Raw genomic sequence first — 19,764 nt, 5'->3', positions numbered from 1 at the left:
TCGATATATATTTAGTTCATTACATTGATTCTTTTTTTTTATGATGGACTTGTACAAAAAAGTTTGATTGATAATAAATGTGCATATTTTATCATTATATATTATTTATTATTATTATTACTCATATATAACAATATTGATATGTATTGTATATAACTTTATTAGGCTTCAGTATACGTTTTTTACTGTGTCTACGAAAAGGTTTCTACACATTTTATAGTTTTTTAGTCCAGACACAGGACAGGACAGATGGATAAAGCGTGCGTTTCTATTTATATATGTTTCATTATATTCAGTCATGTGTATACTGAGATATATAGATAATATAATGATACCTAGCTACGTTGTGTTATTTTTTTTTTCATAGACGTTAATTTACACAAATTCACACTTTTTTGTCGTTCTTATATTTTTTATAAAAAAACGAAACTTTCTAAATATTTTCCTTGTATTAATAATATTTTTTTTATATATGATTCATATAAAAAGCTGATTATTTATCATCATAAGTTTTTGTTTGCTCTAGAACTATTACAACTTTTTTTTTTGTATTTTATTATATTTATTATGTATTGATATATTCATGTTTAGAGGTTTCATGTTGATACTAGTTGTCTAGACATCTGTGAGTGTGTGTACGTATTTTTTTAATATATATATATATAGACTTTACTTGTTGATATGATATGTTGATTTTGATAGAAAAATTATGTTGTTGTGCAAATTTTCTTTTTTTTCTTATTTTTTTTGTATACTTATAAAATTTTTTGGTTATTATTTAAATTCTTTTATTTTTATAAAATGAAACAATTTTTTTATATTAATTAATTTTTGTTTGTTTTTTTTTAGAAAAAGGCCATAATTTTGTGTGTATAGAATTTTTGTTGTTTCTTAGTTATTTTTTTTTTATTTTTAATAAATAATTAAATAAATAATAATTTAATTAATTAAAAAATAAAATAAATATTTTTTTTATTGAATTATTATTTTTTTAGAAGTTTTTTTATATTGCTCAGAAAAAAATATTTAAAAAAAATTAATAATTAATTTTTATTTAATTTGTGGTCACTTTTCAATATTTATTCTTTTTAGAGCCTTTTGGTAGGCTTACAAATTTTTTTTTTTGCGGGGTTTTATTATATACTTTTTTTTCTTGTCTCTCGTAGAAATCTAATGTTCTGAAGGCATATTTTGTTTGAGAGCCGTTGAGACTTTTTTTCCATTTCGGGGTATTTCTTTGGTTTCTCTATCTAATCGATTTTTTTACATTTTTTTCTTCTTTGATATGTTTTGTTGCAGGTTCATGTCTTACTTGCTAATTTTATTTTATTATGATTAAAAATAAAAAGGTTCTACTTGATATGTTTTGGTTTGCTTTTAAACATGGAAAGCGTTATGTTTTCACTACGAGACAACATCCAACAAAGCTTTGCCATTTTTTTTTTAATTTGAGTTAATTTAATTCTTAAACTATTTTTTTTTTCATCATTTATGCAAGCGTTTTTTCTTAAATATTTTAGCGTGTTAAATATTATTTTTTAGTAAAAAAATTATTTTTGCAAAAAAAAAAATTTTTTAAAATTAAATTAATTTACCACAGTTGAACAACTTGGTATGCACTTGCGAGTAATAATGTATAAGTAACGGAGGATTGTGACGTCATCATTGCCATATTGGGATCACTTCCGTTAATTGGCTCACTGGTAATGTCGCACTGAAGACTTTGGGGCGTTGTGTCGGCCCATGCACGTAATCGCGGAAGATAATCGTTCCAGAAAGCGCATTCGGCGGACATTGGACCGCGACCATATCGATCAGCTAAAAAAATATTTTTTGAAAAAATCGAAAAAAAATCAAGAAATTTAAAAAAATTACCTCTAATATCGTCTTCGGCGTTCCAGATGTAGTAAATTGGATTATCCTTTGTGTATGGAGGCCAATGTTCACCATCGAGTGCAGGGTTACTGGAAAAAGGTAAGAAGAAATATTTGAAAATAAATTAGTTTTACTATCGACCGCTAGAGGCGTTTTATCATTTTTGATCGTCTCAAATATGTTTATCAATTTTATTCGTCTCACTACTGTTTTCGCTCGTAAAAATTTTTATTGATTGTAAATTTAATTTTTTTTTAATTAAATTTATTAATAAATAAAGTCTAAATATATTACTTAATTAAATTAAAATAAATAAATTTATTATTAATAAATAAAATATTTTAAATAAATAAATAAAAATAATTTTTTGAAGAAATTTTTATTTTAATTAAAATAAATGAAAAAATTAATTAAAAAAATATTTTTCTCTGAAACTTTAAATAAAAATATTATATTAATATAAATTTATTTTTAATTAATATTTTATTTTTTTAACTAAAATAAAAAAAAAAAATAATTAAATAAATAAAAAAATAAATTACTAAATAATTAATTTTAAATTGCATTAATTAATTCCTTAAATAATAAAAATTTAATAAAATTAAATAAACTAGAATTAAAAAATTAAATTTTATCAAATTATGTTTAATTTTTTTATAACTTTAACAGGTTAACAGTAAAAAAAATTAATTTTTACTTTAAATGTTTTTATTTTTTATTCTTTTTAATTTTTTTTAATGTTTACTTTGATTTTTTTTTTGCAAATTAAACCACAGTTTGTTAAACAAAAAAAAATAATAAAATTTTTAATTTTAAGTGATTTTTTTTTTATTAAATATAATTTTAAAAATTTAATGTAAAAAAATTATTCAAGATATTTATTTAGTAGTTTTCCTTTAAAATTGTAAAAAATAAAAATTTATAAACAAAAAAAATTAAACTAAAATTTTCATAAAAAAAAATCAGTTGACCCGAAATAAGTAACAAAACCACGTAAACTACCAACAAACAAGTAAAACTCATGTCCTTGAGAGTAATAATTCGCCCTCAATTATATTACATAACGCGCGGTGGCACGAGCTAAAAACTTACCCAGTTCTCGCGAAATTACTGACAGACTTCACAATCCTTCGACTCAAATCCCGTTCGTTTTGCCGATGTTTCGTCGCCGTATCGTTAATTGGATGCCCAAACACGTATTCGACTTCGTCGCCATGCAAAACGCCCATCCACTCGCCCCACAAACTTGTGCTGCTTCTCTGTAAGGAAAAACGAAAGAAAGTGAGTCAAGAACAGTAAATAACAAAACCTTCGAAACAAACAACGAAAAATTTGAATGATTTATTGCCGCCCCCCCCGTCTCATATTCTCGCGTAGAATGCGACGAAGACACAACAAAGGTACAAAAAATCAACTTAAAATCAATCAAAGAACCGACATTGACATTTTGTTACATAAGGTGTGCGAGGATAAGGAGAAAATAGAGGAAAAAACCGTCTGTCAATATAAATAGTCATGAATAATTTCCAAGTGTCAATTACCTGCTCTTTTTTTTCGTGAACATTAACTTGTTGTTAATATAAATGACATGACAGTAACATCATAATAATAATTATCATTTTTGTCTGAATTTTTTTTCATTTTGTTTCTCTTACGATTAGTTATCGATCGAGGGCATTGATTAATATTTCCTGAAAATCACGTGCAATTTTTTTTTTTAGGACACGTTCATTATTTTTTTTACCGCAACCCGAAAAAGAATCACTTGAAATCGACGTGAAATCAATATTTTTTATAATACTTTTTTTCGCAGGTATAAAAAATGTTAAAAATTTTCATTGAAAGAATGGCGCGTATTTTTATGTTGAAGAATCTCTTAGAGCCCAGTGCACATTTATAAATGTCTATAAAGTAATTATCATCCCATTGTATATTTTAAATTGTTGTCCCAATGCAATTTTTGTCCCTATGCACATTTAAAATTTCGACCCAGTTCAAATTTTAAGTAGTCTGTTCAATTTAAATTTCATTTTTTTTGTCCCAATGCACATTTTAAAATTACTTCTTCTTGATGAAAATTAAATTTTTTTTTCCATAGTTAAAACTTTCATCCCAGTGCAAATTTTGAATTCCGTTTTGATTTTAATTGACTTAAAATATTGTCCCAATGCACACTTTTCATATCAATCCTCAAAAATTTCAGATTTATTTTTGCTGCAAACTTTTATTTTATGTCCCAAGGCACATTTTAGGATTTTATCTTTATAAAAAATCAAAATTTGTTTTAAATTTTTAAAGTTAATTTTTTTTCTCAGGGTTGATTTTGAATTTTACTTTAATTATCCTTAAATTACGTACAAAATTTTTTGTCCCAATGCACATTTTATATATTAAACCTAAGTTATTTCAAATTTCTTTGCGCTTAAAATTACTTTTTTATCCTAATGCACATTTTAAAATTCGTTCCAAGAAAAAAATTCAAATTTTTCTTCATAGTTTACATTTTTAATTTTTTTCCCAATGCACATTTTAAAATTACATCCTAATGGAAAAACGAAATTTGTTAAAAAGTTTTTTTTAATTTTCAGCTTCAAAAACCCTTTCTCTGTGTAAATTTTGATTTCTACTTTAATTTTTATTAATTTCAATACAAAAAATGTTGACCCAATGCACATTTGAAATTTTTAACCTTTATTTTAAATTTCTTCGCCATTAAAATATTTTTTTTATCATAATGTACTAAAAATGTTGAAGGCTAAGAATTGCATCCAAGTTAAAAATTAAGTTTTTCGTCCTAGTTCACATTTTTTATTTTTTCCCAATGCACATTTTAAAAATTCCAACGTATGATTTCAAACACAAATTCTTCCATATTATTTTTCTTCGAAATGCGGTAATATAAAAACGTAAAATATTAATTGTCTATCAGGATTCCTCTTTGCCACACCGTTCTTCCGTTGAAATAATTTATAACAATCAATCAATACGAAATAATAAATATTTTAATGCATTAGCTTCGAACATTTTTTTAACAGCGAAAAAAAAACTTCCGCATTTTTTTTTTGTCAAATTATAAAATCAATATAAAAAATAATATTTTATTCAGAAAAAAGAAAAAGTTTGCAGACAATTTTGGTTTTTGATATAATTTATAATTAACATAACTCTGATTAGTTCAAAGAAATTTTTAATAAATTTCTGTCTGTTGTGCCAAGACACTTGACCTTCATTGAATTTTCATTTGAAAAAAGGAACGAAAAAAAAAATTTTTTTTTTTCAACAAAAAAGTTTCACGTAACACAAGCTCAAGTTCGAACTCAAGTAACACGATATCCAGATATTTGAAGGACAAACGAGAAATGTCTTAATAACTTTTACACTAAAGTCATTAAGGATTGCATTCGTGTACCCAAGAAATGAATTTCCGAACGCATGTAATTCTATTACTAACATAAAGCTACGAGGAGACGTACGAGAGTAAAATGGCAAAAAATCAATGAACATAAATTCATCATGTTACATATTATCGCACATGAATAGTTGGACAAATTTTCCGGGAATCGTTGAAAAGTGGTTTTGAGTAATTTGTGATGCAATGTACTTTGTATCTAATTCACACAGGGAAATTTTCCGTCATGTAGTTAAATGGATTACGAGGAAATTATTAGATTCTTGTTGCAAGGATTTAAGGATTTTTTAAATTAAAATTTTACTTTAAGTTTTAAGAAGTAAAATTGATCATTAATTTAATTTATTTTAATAAATAAATAAATTGAAAAAATAAAATTTATTTTATTGAATTTAAAAAAAATAAATAAATTAAATTAAATTAATAAAAATTAATTTATTTAAAAAAATTATTCTAAAAAATATGAAAAAAAATAATTTTTTTTTATTTAATTAAATTTTTATTTTATTTAATTTAATTTTTATATTATTTTAATTCAATTTTTTTTAAATTATTTTTATTTATTTTTTTTGTAAAACAAATGTATACAATTATTGTTTATTTTGTTCAGTATTTTAAAATATATTTTATTTTTATTAAAATATTTAAAAAAAAAATTTCGAATTTTTGTTCAGAATTGCTGTCATTTTTAACAGATTTAAAAATTTAAAAAATTTACAGTAGGTAATAAATTATTTTAAATTTTTATGTCATATTTAGTCAAAAAATCACTAAAATTAATTAATGCAAATATGATATTAAGTTATATTAATTATGAACTAATTTTTAAAAATTTTAAACGAGTTTTCATGAATTTTTAACCATAAATTTTAATGTGAAAAATAAAAAAAAAAATTAAAAATTTTTTTAAAATAAAATTAAATTAATGATTAAAATTGATTAAAAAATTAAAACTTTAGTCAATATTTTATTTAAAATTAATTTTTTTCTTCAAAAATTTTTTAGATTAATATTTTCAATTTTTTTAAACTTTTTTTTTATATTTTTAAAAAAATAATAAAATCCTTCAGATAAAAAACTAAATAAAAAAAATTACAAAAAAAAAAAAATATGTCAAAAAATATAATTTTATAAATAAGAATTTAAACTTTGATTTAAAAAAAAATTTCGAAGTGAAAAAAACTGAAAAAAATTAAATTTCACCAACGAATTTTAGTTAAAAAATTAAAATTTGAATTTAAACTAAAATTTAAAAAAAAATAAATTAAAATTATAATTAAAAAAATTAAATAAAAAGTTTAATTTAAATAAAAAAAAAAATAAGATAAAAATCAATTAATAAAGCTTTAAAGGATTTCAATAAATAAAAAAAAATAATTAAATAAAATCTTTAAAAAAATAAAAAAAAAGTTAAAAAAAAAATACTTTTAATTAAAAGAAAAAAAGTTAACTCTTAAATTAATTATTGTAGGTATTTTTCAAAAATTTTAAATTTTTTATAATTTATTTCTTTAATTTTAATATGAAAAAAAAAAAAAAAAAATAAGAAAATAATTCAATAAATTAAAAATAAATAAAAAAAATTAAAAAGTTTTAAAAAATATATTTAAAAAAAAAATTAAACTCTTAAAAATCTATTCCAATTAATTCAAACCAAGCAAATACTTTAAAAAAATTATCAATTTAATACAAAAATAAAAATTATGCGTTTAAATAATTTTTGCACTCTAATTCAAAAAAATATCCAAAAACATGTTGGATGTTCGCCCAATTTCACATAAATAATTCACCAAACTAAACCAATTTTGACGCGATGCGATGATACACATCTTTTGTCTCCTCAACATACGCTGGCCTGCATTTTATCAAGCGGACCAAATAAAATTTGTCACATGAAAAAACATGCAGACTGAATTGTCATCGTCGTGCGTCGTCGTCTCGATGGGGCCAAAACGACGAAAAAAAATATAATAGTACGATGATGAATGTGAATAAATTTTTGTTGTTGTTGAAACATTTAACTAATGTTGTTATAATAATTATTTATGGCGGCAACATATGCCTGAATTCAAGTGCGCTGCCAAACGCAGACAACGACGAGGAACGACGACGACGACGATGATGATGATGGTGTAATTAAATTACTACAAGTCTCTCTCAATTGAATAAACATAAAAAATTTATAAAATAATATCAAGTCATTATTCCCTCTTGTTATTGTGTGTTTATTCACGATCAAATAGAAACTCATAAAAATTTCTTATTCTTCAATTTTTAATAGTCACTGTCTTGTCTAGGATGGTGATTAAATTAATTGTTTGTTCAAAATATTTGATTTGTTGTTTTTCTGCCTCGATTTTTACGCGCAGATTCATTTCACAGACGCATGCAATTAATTCACCGAGTTCACGTCGCGTCAAGAAAACTATAATAAACGAAAATTTTTTGACCTTTGCCTATCATTGCGTGGATGATGATCAAAGATTTCTCCCAGAGGAAAACTCAAATTACGTTCAAAGTCAAAACAACAAAAAAAAATCGAAATTTAACACCCAAACACGCAGTAAAAAGCCAGATAGATAGATAGAAACGAGAAAAAAAAGCGTAACAAAGGTCATGTCCATTCGTATTTGGGTTATTTATTTACATGCAAACCATTTTTGTGGGCGGAAAGTGGCAGCATTCAGTCAAACAATGAACATTTTTTTTTTGAATTCCTCAAATGGCACGAGTGGAACGAGAGAAGATAAAAAATGCTGCGTAGAATATTGTGTTACACTGAAAATTCATCAAATGTCATGATAAATGGGTGAAAAAACTTTGTTCGACTAGTTTTTGTCCTTTTTTTTGTGTAAAATTTGTTTATCTCTTGACTGATAGTTGTTTGTTTTTTAGGAGTTTCATGTCCGAGATCGATAATAAAAAAAATTTTTTTTCATCTGAAAATGGTTCTTTTTTTGTGTTAGAAAAATGATAAGGAAAATGTTTGATTTTTCGAGAAAAAATGGAAGGTTTTCTTTGAAAGGCAATGATTTTGCTTTTAAATTCTAGGTAAAGAAAAATTGTTTTTGTCATTTTTTGAAATATTTACTGTAATCCTGTAATTTAAAAATTAAAAAATATTTAATAAATAAAATTTTATAATTTTTTTTTATTTTTAAGGTGTCTCAAGTGTTTCTGTCATCTTTTATATTAAATAAAAAATCTATAAAAAAAAATTAAATTTGACCAAACAAATACCTACTTTGTAAAATATTTTTTTTTTATTTAATTAAAATTTTATTTTTATTTATTATTTAAATTGATCTTTAACATAATACTTATTAAATTTTATTTTAAAGTGCAATTTGAATTTTATTTTTAGATAATTATCAAAAATTTAATATCAAACAATTTCATTTATTTTAATTTTTATTTAAAATAAAATTAAATTCTAATTTTTAATTTTTACTCTAATTTTTGTTTCTAATTTTTAATTGTTTTTTGTAATAAAAAATTTTTAAGAGTCTCAAATGTTTCTCACATTTTTATATTAAATAAAAAATGTATAAAAAATTTAAACTATGAAAAAAAATAAATTTGACTTGTAATTGTTAACTTTTCCAAATTCAAAAAAAATATTTTTTTTTTTGATTAATTAAGATTTTTTTATTTATTATTTAAAATATTTTTTTTTATTTATTCTTTTTAAAAAAATTTATTTTAAGTAAAATATAGTACTAATTAATTTTTTTTAAAGTTAAATTTCAATTTTATAAAATTAAAAAATAAATTAAATTAAATTAAATTAAAAATTAAAAAAATAAAAAAAAATATCAAAAATGTAATATTAATATTTAATACTTAATTTAATATTAATATATATTATTTATTTAATTTAATTTAATTTATAATTTTTTTTTTATTTTAAATAAAAATAAATGCTAATTAATTTTTTCAAATTTAATAAAGAAAAAAGTTTGAAAGCTTAATATTTGAAACATTTTTTTTTAAATAATTTTTTATAGTTTTTAATTAAAAGGTAATAAAATTATAAAAGATTAAAAAAGGAATTAATTTATTAATTTTTAAATAATTATTAAATAAATAATAATTAAATAAGGTAATTAATAAATAAATAATTATTTTAAAAAAATAAATTAAGATATTTTAAAAAATTCAAAAATTATTTTAAATATTTTCTTAAATTGAAAACCACTTTTTTGCATTTTTTATGTCATTCGACTAAAAAAATCCAAATGTACCATCCAAATTTAAATTTCAACCAAAAATCATTCTTTCTCAACTAAAAATTCCCTAAACCGCCTCTAAACTTGTTGCATTCCCCATTTAAAATATGTCAAACCACATAAAACTTTTACCATGGAAATGGAGACGCCTTGCTTTTCGTCATATCACTCGATCTCTAAAACATTTTATTAAACCATCTGCCAAAAAACTCCAACAAGTTTCACAAACAAATTCCGAGCCAAACAAAAAAAAACCAAAGAGAGACAAGATAATTCAACATAATGTGTCATTACGCTTACAATTTACATTTTTATGTTGTTGTCTCCCCCTTCTTCGTTCTCGCACTCAAATTTTATATAAACAACAAAAATAATAACAACAATAAACTTATATAACAACAACAACATAATAATGTGCGGTGTACCTCGAAATATTTACCTCGTCGTCGTTGTACAGCGCGAAACGGAGCGCAATAATAATAAAAATAATAATAATTCCAACAAACACGCACACAAATTAATTTTCACGAGACTCTTACAAGTAGTTGTCTAGCGAGTGGAAAAATTTAAATGTAGCCAAGTTTTTTTGTTGTTTCCTTTTTTTTTTGGTTTTTTGGTTGGACGAAAGAAATTATTACGGATATTGGGTGGTCTTTAGTCGTCGTCAGTTTTTTTTTGTGAATTTTTCGTGTAAATGTAGAGCAACAATGTAACACTATTTACTTGAATTACACATAAAAAGTTGCTCATTTATTTATATAAAAACGTTCATTTGCCCTCTAAATGTTTTTTTTGCCAAATTTTTCGTGGCCACACATTTTTTTCCTCTCTTTTAGATGCAAAAAAATAACCTCAAAACCGAAATCCAGATTTTTCTCCTTTTTTCCTTCAACACACATAAAAATCCAATCAGATAAATTGAAAAAAAAATTGTCGACGCGACATTGACGCGCTTGTAAAATCCATTTAAACTCCAGCAGCATGTTTGTTTATGTAATAATACAAAGCCAGGAAAAAAACGAAGACGTGTCTGTTAACATCGTGCTCGATTCGAGAAGAAGAGAAAAAAAATGTAAGTAAAGAAACCTCACTCAAGATATTAGCAAAGGCGCCGTCGTCATAAATTTGCGTACACAAAATAAATCATTCAATTTTTTTTTTTTTTTGAAAAAACGCGACAAAATGATGATTAAAAAGTACTTACATGTGTGAAATAATAATAACGAACTTTGGCGCCACGCTCAGCCATGCCGATGCTGTACTCGTTCGTGGGGCAGATGAAGAAGTGATCGCCCACAGCTTTGCCAATTTGGTATTGGTTTTGGTAGCCGTCGTTGTTTTCCCAGCTTGTGTACTGAAAAAAAATAAATAAATAAAATTTTATTTGATTTATTTAGGGAATTAATTTATTTAGGTAAATTTTATTTTTTATTATTTATTTATTTTTTTAAGAACAATTAACGAATTTTTTGTATAATATTATTTATTTAATTTAATTAGCTATTTATTTAATTTTAATTTTTTTTAAATCTTGACTGAAAACTTTACAGATTTTGGTTAAAAAAATAATTAATTAAAAAAAATTTTAATTTTTTTAATGAAAATTTTACAGATTTTGGTGAAAAAAATTATTAATTAAAAAAAATTAAATTAATTAAAAATTAAATTCAAGCTTTTAGCCATAGAAATGAATTTATTTTGATTAATTTAATTCAATTATATTTTTTATTTAATTTTTTTAAATTTAATATTTTTTATTCATTTTAATTTTAATTAATTTATTTATTGATAACCTTAATTAATTAAAAATTTTTTATTACTTTATTATTTATTAATTTTAATATTTTTAATTTAATTATTTATTTGTATTAATTATTTTAATTAAATTTATTTGATATTAAATTATTAATTTTAATTCAATTAAAACAAATTTTTTTATTAAGAAATTTTATTTTTGAACATTTATTAAAAAAAATTAAAGAAAATGCTTTAAATAAATAAATGTAAAATAAATTTTATTTAATTTAATTTTTTAATTTTTATTTAATTTAATTAAATAATTTTTTTTTTATTTTTTTAATTAAATCATTTTAATTTGTAATTTTTATTTTAAAATTTTTAGTTTTAACTTACTCCCATTTTTACAATTTTTTATTTTTTACGAAATTTTTTAATTACACTTTACAAATATTTTTTTTTAAATATTTTTTAATTTAAAATAAAATATTTTTTTATGAAAACTTTTTAAATTAACTGAATTCATAAATTTTTAATTTTCTTTCATTGAGAATTTTAAGACATTTTTATTAAAATTGATACAAATTTATTTTTAAAAAAAATCAAAAAATAAAACAAACTTTTTTATGTCAAGCAACGCCTCTAACGGTCATTGTGAACGGTCAACTTATCGAAAGATCAAAAGAGGCGCCAATATTTAAAAAAAATTAAAGAAAATGCTAAAAATTTTTAAATAAATAAATAAATGTTAAATAAATTTTATTTAATTTAATTTTTTAATTTTTATGAATTAATTTTGATTAATTTAATTAAATAATTTTTAAATATAAATTTTTTTTAATTAATTCATTTTAATTTTTAATTAAATAATTTTATTTGATTTTAATTAAATTAATTTTATTTTAAACTGAAATTATTTTTAGTTTTAACTTACTCCCATTTTTACAATTTTTGTATTTTTTATGAAATTTTTTAATTACACTTTACAAATATTTTTTTTAAATATTTTTTAATTTAAAATAAAATATTTTTTTAATTAATATTTTTAAAATTAAAATATTTTTTTATGAAAACTTTTAATATTAACTGAGTTCTTAAATTTTCTTACATTAAGAATTTTCTGATATTTTCATTGAATTTAATACAAATTTGAAAGGAAATTTTTCAAAAACAAAACATTTAACTTTTTTATGTCAAGTAACGCCTCTAACGGTCATTGTGAAAACTTATTGTAAGATGAAAAAAGGCGCCAAAACTTTAAAAAAATTATAATTAATAATTTCATATAAACAAAAAAAAATTTATAAATATAGATTTATTTTTAAATATTTTAGAACATTTAAAAATCGAAACAAAAATATTCTCTTTTAATTTTAAAAATATATTTTTTATAATTGATTCTTTTTTAATTCATATTTTCAAAAAAAAAAAAATGGCGCCCTTTTAAATTCGATCTATAACGTAAGTTCTCTCAATGCCCGCTAGAGGCGCTACATCCATATTTTTATTACATAACCTTAATTTCCCCCAAAATTGATCACAAAAAGGTCAAATATTATGAAACACAAATTAACCGATAACAATAAACAACAACATGAGGTTAATGAATTGAATTGTCATCAATTTGGTGAAACAATTAATGCGCTGTCATTGTAATTACCGGTAGGTTTGCAACAAAATAACAATAATAACAAACTTACCATAAATCGAATGGCCTCTCTTTCCGGTTCGGATGCTTTACTAAATATTTGATTTATTATTTCCAGAAATTTTTCACGTGGCAACGCCGTAGATCCCTCTTTCTCAAAGTAATCAATAAAGTCGTACAGCAAAAAGTAGGTGCCTGAAATGAGGTTAGAAGATTATTATTTTCGCTTTTATTACAACACATTCCGTTGTCGTTGCCACTTTTTTTTTGTTGTATTTTGTTCCTTTCATATCATCCGTTTATCAACACATCGCACAACAATAATAACAGCAAAACTATATCACGATGTTTGCCAGGTCGGTCGTCGTCGTCGTCGTTGTCGTTAAGTAAATGTACATATTTGCATATGTACTTTTCGCATGGCATACGTGGCTCTACGGCATTAGATTAAAAGAAACACTCGTAAAGACGCGAAATGATAGCGAAAAAAAAGGTGATATGAACACAAAAAGTGTGTGGCAGAAAAAAAAAAGTGAAGAGCCCTAGATCGTACATGAAATGGTGAACTTTTAACCTTTTAATGTACTTTGTGTTGATTATTAGTTTATATAACTCCGTAAGTATTGTTGGAAGAGATTTCCATCGTGCTGTCTTGATTATTGTTATTTCATTCTTTTTTCTTTTCTTTTTCTATATTGTTCCGATTTCTTTCTTTGTTTTGCAAAAAAGAAAATCTTCGTAGTGAATAAAACTGATGAATAATGCGGCATTGTAATGCGAAAAAAGGGAAAAAAGTGTGTAACCTTCCATTATATTGTATAAATGTTTAATTAAAATTTCCTCTCTTTTTTCGCATTTTTGTTGTGCGATCAAAGGAGATTTTTTTTCTTTGCGGATAAAAAAGTGTGTTGAGATCATTAGTGAATGTAAAAAGGTCAAGTTACAGATTTGAGATCAAAAAATTGAAAAGAAATGAGAAAAAATTAGTTTTCGAAAAATTTTCGAAAATCATGAAATTCGTATTTCGAAATTATTTTAATTTTTTTTTTTTTGAGCTTATTTTCGAATAATTTACAAATAAATAATTTTTTAATGAATCATTATTTTTAAATAAAATTTTTAGTAGAAATGAAAAATTATCAAAATACCTAAAAAAAATTTTCGAAAATTTGAAAATCATCATAGAAATTTTCGAAATTCATAAAAAAAATTAAATTTATACAAATGAACTTTAAAAAAATGAAATATTTTAGGAAATTCGAAATCTCTTTAAAATTCTATAGTTTTAAAAATTTAAAAGTAAAATGTAAAAAAAATTATTCAGGTTCGAGTTTTGAATTTTATTTCGAAATTCTTATTTCGAAAAATTTTAATTCGAATTTTATTTCGAAAAATTTTTAATTCGAATTTTATTTCAAAAAATTTAAATTTTATTTCGAAAAATTTTTAATTCAAATTTTATTTTGAAAAATTAAAATTCGAATTTTATTTCAAAAATTTTTAATTCGAATTTTATTTCGAAAAATTTAAATTCGAATTTGATTTCGAAAAATTTAAATTTTATTTCGAAAATTTTCAATTCGAATTAAATTTAGAAAAATTTAAATTCGAATTTTATTTCGAAAAATTTCAATTTTAATTTTATTTCGAAAATTTTTTATTCGAATTTTATTTCAAAAACTTTTAGTTTGAATTTTATTTCGAAAATTTTTAATTCGAACTTTATTTCAAAAATGTTTGTTTTAAAATTAAAAAAAATTAATATCGAAAATTCAAAATGCAGTCAAATCTTTTTTAATAAAAATCGCGAATTGCTTGCCAATATTTCAGACATGACTGATCAGACAAAAAAAAAGGGAGGAAAATTCCAAAGACACAAGTTTGATAAAACTTTTAATGAAATAAAGCATAAAAAATTCATGTCGTGACAAAAATGTCTAAATCATGGATTTATTCTGTTTCGGGGTAATTTACTTTCATCGCTCACAACCACACACACCCGTTGGACACGTAAATGATAAAATGCAGGCTAACATCATCATCGTCGTCCGTCGTCGTGTGCCGCGCCGCACATTATTCGGATTACTCGTTCAACTTTTCATATTAACGCAAGAAAACTAAACTTTTATCTATCTGTCTATCCGAAAAAAAAGAAAAGCAAAAAAAAATACGAATGATAACGATATAATAACAATAAAATTCTCCAGTTAAGTAGTTTTTATGCCGCACGTAGGTCGCTTGATGTTTGCACTGTGGCTTGATAGATAGACACTATTGCCGTAATTCTTGCTTAAATATTTATATTACGTTAATTGAAGTCGATGCCGCCGCACATTATGGAAAAGTGTCAAAAATTTCCAAACAAAAAGTTAATGAAGACAACGAAATGTCAAAATTGCACTTTATCGATCGGCATTTATTTATCTCTCTCTCTTGCATAATGCCACACATTTTCACGAATTTCAATGCATTTTAAAATATTAAGTTCTTCCCGGAATTTTCCTCCGAATAATTTTCTGGCTTTCGGACCATTTTTTCTGCTCTGTATCTGTCTCCAATACGACCGCCGCTCGTATAGTTATCAAAAGTTGTATTTTCCCGTACAGCCATACCTCATACGTAGTTCTGTAGCAGCTGTACGGGGAAAATATTTAACGACCTTGAACTCTATAGTGAGTGTTGTTTCTTTTCCGAATTATGGTTGTGTTGGTGCGCGCATCGTATTCTCTCGCTCACTACACTCACACAAGCACGCTAAAAAGGATCGAATACGGGAGTTTTGTTTGTATATGGCGCGTGAGTAGGATGGACCGTGAAATGCTTTTGGAAGGTTAGAGAGTGGTCAGGTTGGGAATTATTAACAAATTTTGAAGGAAAAATTATAGTAAGAGATTTTTTTTTGTTGTCTGTGACTTTTAAAATTTGGGAAATTTCGGAAAATTTAATGGAAAATTGTTGAGTTTTCCATGGTCTTAAACAAAAGTACAAGAAATTCTTAAAAAATTTGATATAAGAAAAAAAAAACTGAAAATGCATCAGTTGGAAAAATTCGAAAATTTAGGAAAATTCGGAAAATTCAGGAAAATTTAATAAAAAATTATAAATTGTTGGAAAAACAAGAAAATTCAAGAAAAAAAAAGATTTAAATTGAAGAGGATTTAAAATATAAATTTTAAAAAGAGTGTTGATTAAAAATTTTTTAAATAATAAAAATCTTTAAAGAAAACTAAAGAAAATTTAGGAAAACTTAAAAATCGCATAAAATAGAGAAAAATTTGTCAACCAAGTTAAATATTTTTTAGAAATAATTTTAAAAATTAATAAAAATTCCTGAATTGAAGAAAATTATAAAATATGGAAACTAAAAATTTTTAGGGAAATCAGGAAAATTTAGAATCTTGGAAATTTTTTTTATAAAATTTAATATCGAAATTTAATATTGAAATAATATCGATGAAAATTTAAAAAAAAATAAAGTAAAGAAAATTTGAAAAAAAAATCATATAGGAAAAATCAGGAAAATTTAAAAAAAATTATAAACTGTTGGAAAAACAAGAAAATTCAAGAAAAAAAAAGATTTAAATTGAAGAGGATTTAAAATATAAATTTTAAAAAGAGTGCTGATTAAAAATTTTTTAAATAATAAAAATAGACACTTATAAATGTTTGTTCTCCTATAAAATCAGGAAAACTCATTCCGGCTGCATTCCGACATTTTTGTTAAATATTTTAAAAATTTAAAAAACTAAAAATTCCAAAGAAAATTATAAAATTGGAAAATTGATAAAAATTAAAACTTTTAGTTAATTAAAATCAACTGAGAGTTTAAAAAAATTTTTTAAAAATTAATAATTCTGAAAATCAAGAAAATTGATAAAAAAAAATTTAAGAAAAACTAAAAAAATTTTTTGGAAAATCAAGAAAAATTTAAGAAAAACTCATGGAAAATCATGGAAAACTTTTACAAAAGTTTCTAATGAGTATTAAATTTTGAAAAATTTATTGAAAAACAAGTAAGAAAAATTTGACAAATAAAGGCAAAGAGTTAAAAAAAAGTGAAAAATTTAGGAAAAGTTGGAAAAATCGGAAAAATTTAGGAAAAACTCGGAAAATGTTTCGAAAAAGGTTCTAATTAATAGTGAAATTTGAAGGAATTCTGGATATTTGAAATGGTTGTGATAAATTAAAAAATAAATTAAAGAAAATTTGGGAAATTCAGGAAAAGCTTGGAAAAACCAAAAAAATTGAGAAATCTTCGGAAAATCTTTTACTAAAGATTCTAAATAATTGTGAAATTTTAAGAAATTCTGAATGACTGAAAAAGTTGAGATAAATTGAAAACAAAAAATTTCAAGAAAACTCGGAAAATTCAGAAAAATTTTGGAAAATTCAGGAAAATTCGGAAAATATACGACGAAATTCTCTCTCAACACAAAAACTATTCCTTCTTCTTTAATTTACTTTTTTTTTGCTTCACCTGTAAATAAATACATGCCGCTAGCTCCGCGCCGCCACCATTTCTACCTCCCGCAAACAAACAAAGCACACAACAACAGAGAGAAAGAGAGAGTGACTCGTGCCCATATTTACGGGACACAAAAAAAATAAATAATCACGCATACTATTGCACAATAGTACTACCGACTCCGTGTGTGTTGTGTGGCTCGGAATTAAGTTACGGAGCACAGCTGCTTCGTAGTACATAATAAATGACAGTTATGTACTCTACGAGTCTGTTTCGTAGTACATAATAGTACTACGCGCCAAAAAATTTGTTATCCTTATTTACATAATTTACTACAAACACAAGAAGAAAAACATACACGAGCATTTTCTGCCGTCTGTTTTGCGCTGAAGGTTGTTACATTGTGTGAAAAATTTCGTGCAGAAGACGAAGAAAACGACAGAATGACTCATTGCGCCATTAAAAAATCTGACCTTTGAACACATTTCTCTTTTTTTTTCCTTTCTTCACGCAGATCATAAAATGATTTTTAATTTTCGCGTCAAGAAATTTTCAATAAAATTTGCTTTTTTGCGGGAAAATGTTAAAGGTGAGGATCTCTGAAGCGTAAAATCTAATTAACTGGCACGTAATTATTTTTTAATGATATACCTTTTCACTCTTAAGCTGCGGCATGATCTCGCGAACACGCGGAAAAAACAAAATTACCGCGCTCAAATACAAAAGATACGACGAGCGACGCAGATTCGAATCTGTGGGATTGGAAAGTGTTATGACAGGGATTTTGTATGAATTTGATTTTTTTTTTTTCGTTCTTTGTATTTGATTAAACTTGAGTATAAATTGACAATCATTTGCTCGGAGATAGACGTTGATGTATTGTGCAAAAGTAATTTTTTTTAGTATTCAATTTGGAAATGATGGAAAAACCATTTTTGAGTAAATTTTTATTTTCAATGCCAATAATAAATAGCAGCTAATATTTTAAAAAATTCAGGAAATTGTTGATTTAAATTGCACTTTTGGAGAAAATTAACTATATAACAGGATAAAAAAAATACAGTTCTAACGTGATAAGAGAAAAATTTTAAGTTATATTTCGGAAAATGGTTTAAAAGATATTTAAATATTTTTATTGAATGTGAAATAATTTAAAAATTTAAATTTTATTTTCCAAAGAAGTTAATTAAGTTTTTTTTATTTGATTTTTTTTTTTTTTTTTTTTTTTTTTTGTTTTTTTGATTTGATTATAATATTATTTTTTTATCAATATGATTTTTAAAGATTCTCAAAATATTTATTAATATTCATAAGAAATTTAAAAAATTCAGGTATAAAAAATTATTTAATTATTATTATTATCGTATGATTTATTAAAATTTTTCAAATGGAATTTAAAATTTTATTATTGGGTTTTCCAACCATATTAAGGCGTCTTCAGAAAGGTTGTGAAGGTCTAGCATTGTCCCGTTAAAGCGTGTTAATAAGCATTCAAAAATTAAATGTTCCATTGTTTGAATTGATCCGCACTCGCATCTTGCATTGTCAGTTATTCTCCATTTATTTAAAAGATATTGACATCTTCCATGGTTACTTCTGACACGGTTCAATTTCACCCATGATTCACGATTTAAGTTAAATCCTGCAAGTTTTTTATTTTAGGTAATTATAAATTTAAACAAATAAATAATAATCTTTAAAAACACTTTTTTTATTTGAATGATGAAAAAAATTATTTTTTTTAAATTTTTTGATAATTTATTAATTTAATAAATTTAATAATTTATTCTAAATTTATTTTACATAATTATTGTTTATTTAATTTTATTAAAATTAGAATTTTTTAACAATTTTTCCAAATTTTTTAAAAATAAATAAATTAATTTAAATAAAATAATTTACATTTAAGTAATTAATTTAATTTAATTAATTAATTTAATTTGATTTTTGAAGATTTTCAAAAAGAAAACTAATTTTTTTTATTGAAAAATTAAAAAATCGAAATTCTTTAAAATATAATTTAAAAAATTAAATTAAATAAATTTAAAAAAAAAATATTTAAATTAATTAAAAAATTAAATTAGTGATTTAATTGAATTTTCTTTTTAATTTTAAAGTCAATTACAGGAAATTTTAAATTAATTTTATGTTAAAAAATTTTTTTTGTGCCAATCAATTAATTTTTAATAAAAAATAATTTATTGTCCATTTCATCTCAAAAAATTTAATCACACGTGAAACTTTTCAAAAAAAAACCTTCTTAGGTTTAAGTTCATCATCACCATGTCGGATTCATTTTGAATACCAACGAAATGCAAAAAAAAAAAAAGAAAAAATATTTTATCATAAAAAAGAGATAAATTTTCTTCCGTCTTTTAAAACGTAGCACGTAACCTTCTTT

General features: G+C 22.9%; 1 protein-coding gene across 1 annotated transcript in view; it reads right to left on the bottom strand.

Annotated features, from left to right (window-relative positions):
* Positions 1–1,070: 1,070 nt before the first annotated feature.
* The window catches only part of LOC134833058 (acetylcholinesterase), a 35,056-nt gene continuing 16,362 nt past the window's right edge, over positions 1,071–19,764 (bottom strand). Inside the window, exons 5-9 of the mRNA XM_063847228.1 lie at positions 12,951–13,093; positions 10,718–10,867; positions 2,968–3,134; positions 1,876–1,964; positions 1,071–1,818 (exon numbers count right to left, since the gene is read on the bottom strand). Coding sequence (XP_063703298.1) covers positions 1,592–1,818; positions 1,876–1,964; positions 2,968–3,134; positions 10,718–10,867; positions 12,951–13,093 — 776 coding nt within the window. The 3' untranslated portion in view covers positions 1,071–1,591. The remainder of the gene's footprint in view (positions 1,819–1,875; positions 1,965–2,967; positions 3,135–10,717; positions 10,868–12,950; positions 13,094–19,764) is intronic.

Source organism: Culicoides brevitarsis, chromosome 3 (genome assembly GCF_036172545.1).
Source record: "Culicoides brevitarsis isolate CSIRO-B50_1 chromosome 3, AGI_CSIRO_Cbre_v1, whole genome shotgun sequence".
In the NCBI taxonomy this organism is placed as follows: domain Eukaryota; kingdom Metazoa; phylum Arthropoda; class Insecta; order Diptera; family Ceratopogonidae; genus Culicoides; species Culicoides brevitarsis.
This window is presented reverse-complemented; position numbering and strand designations above follow the sequence as displayed.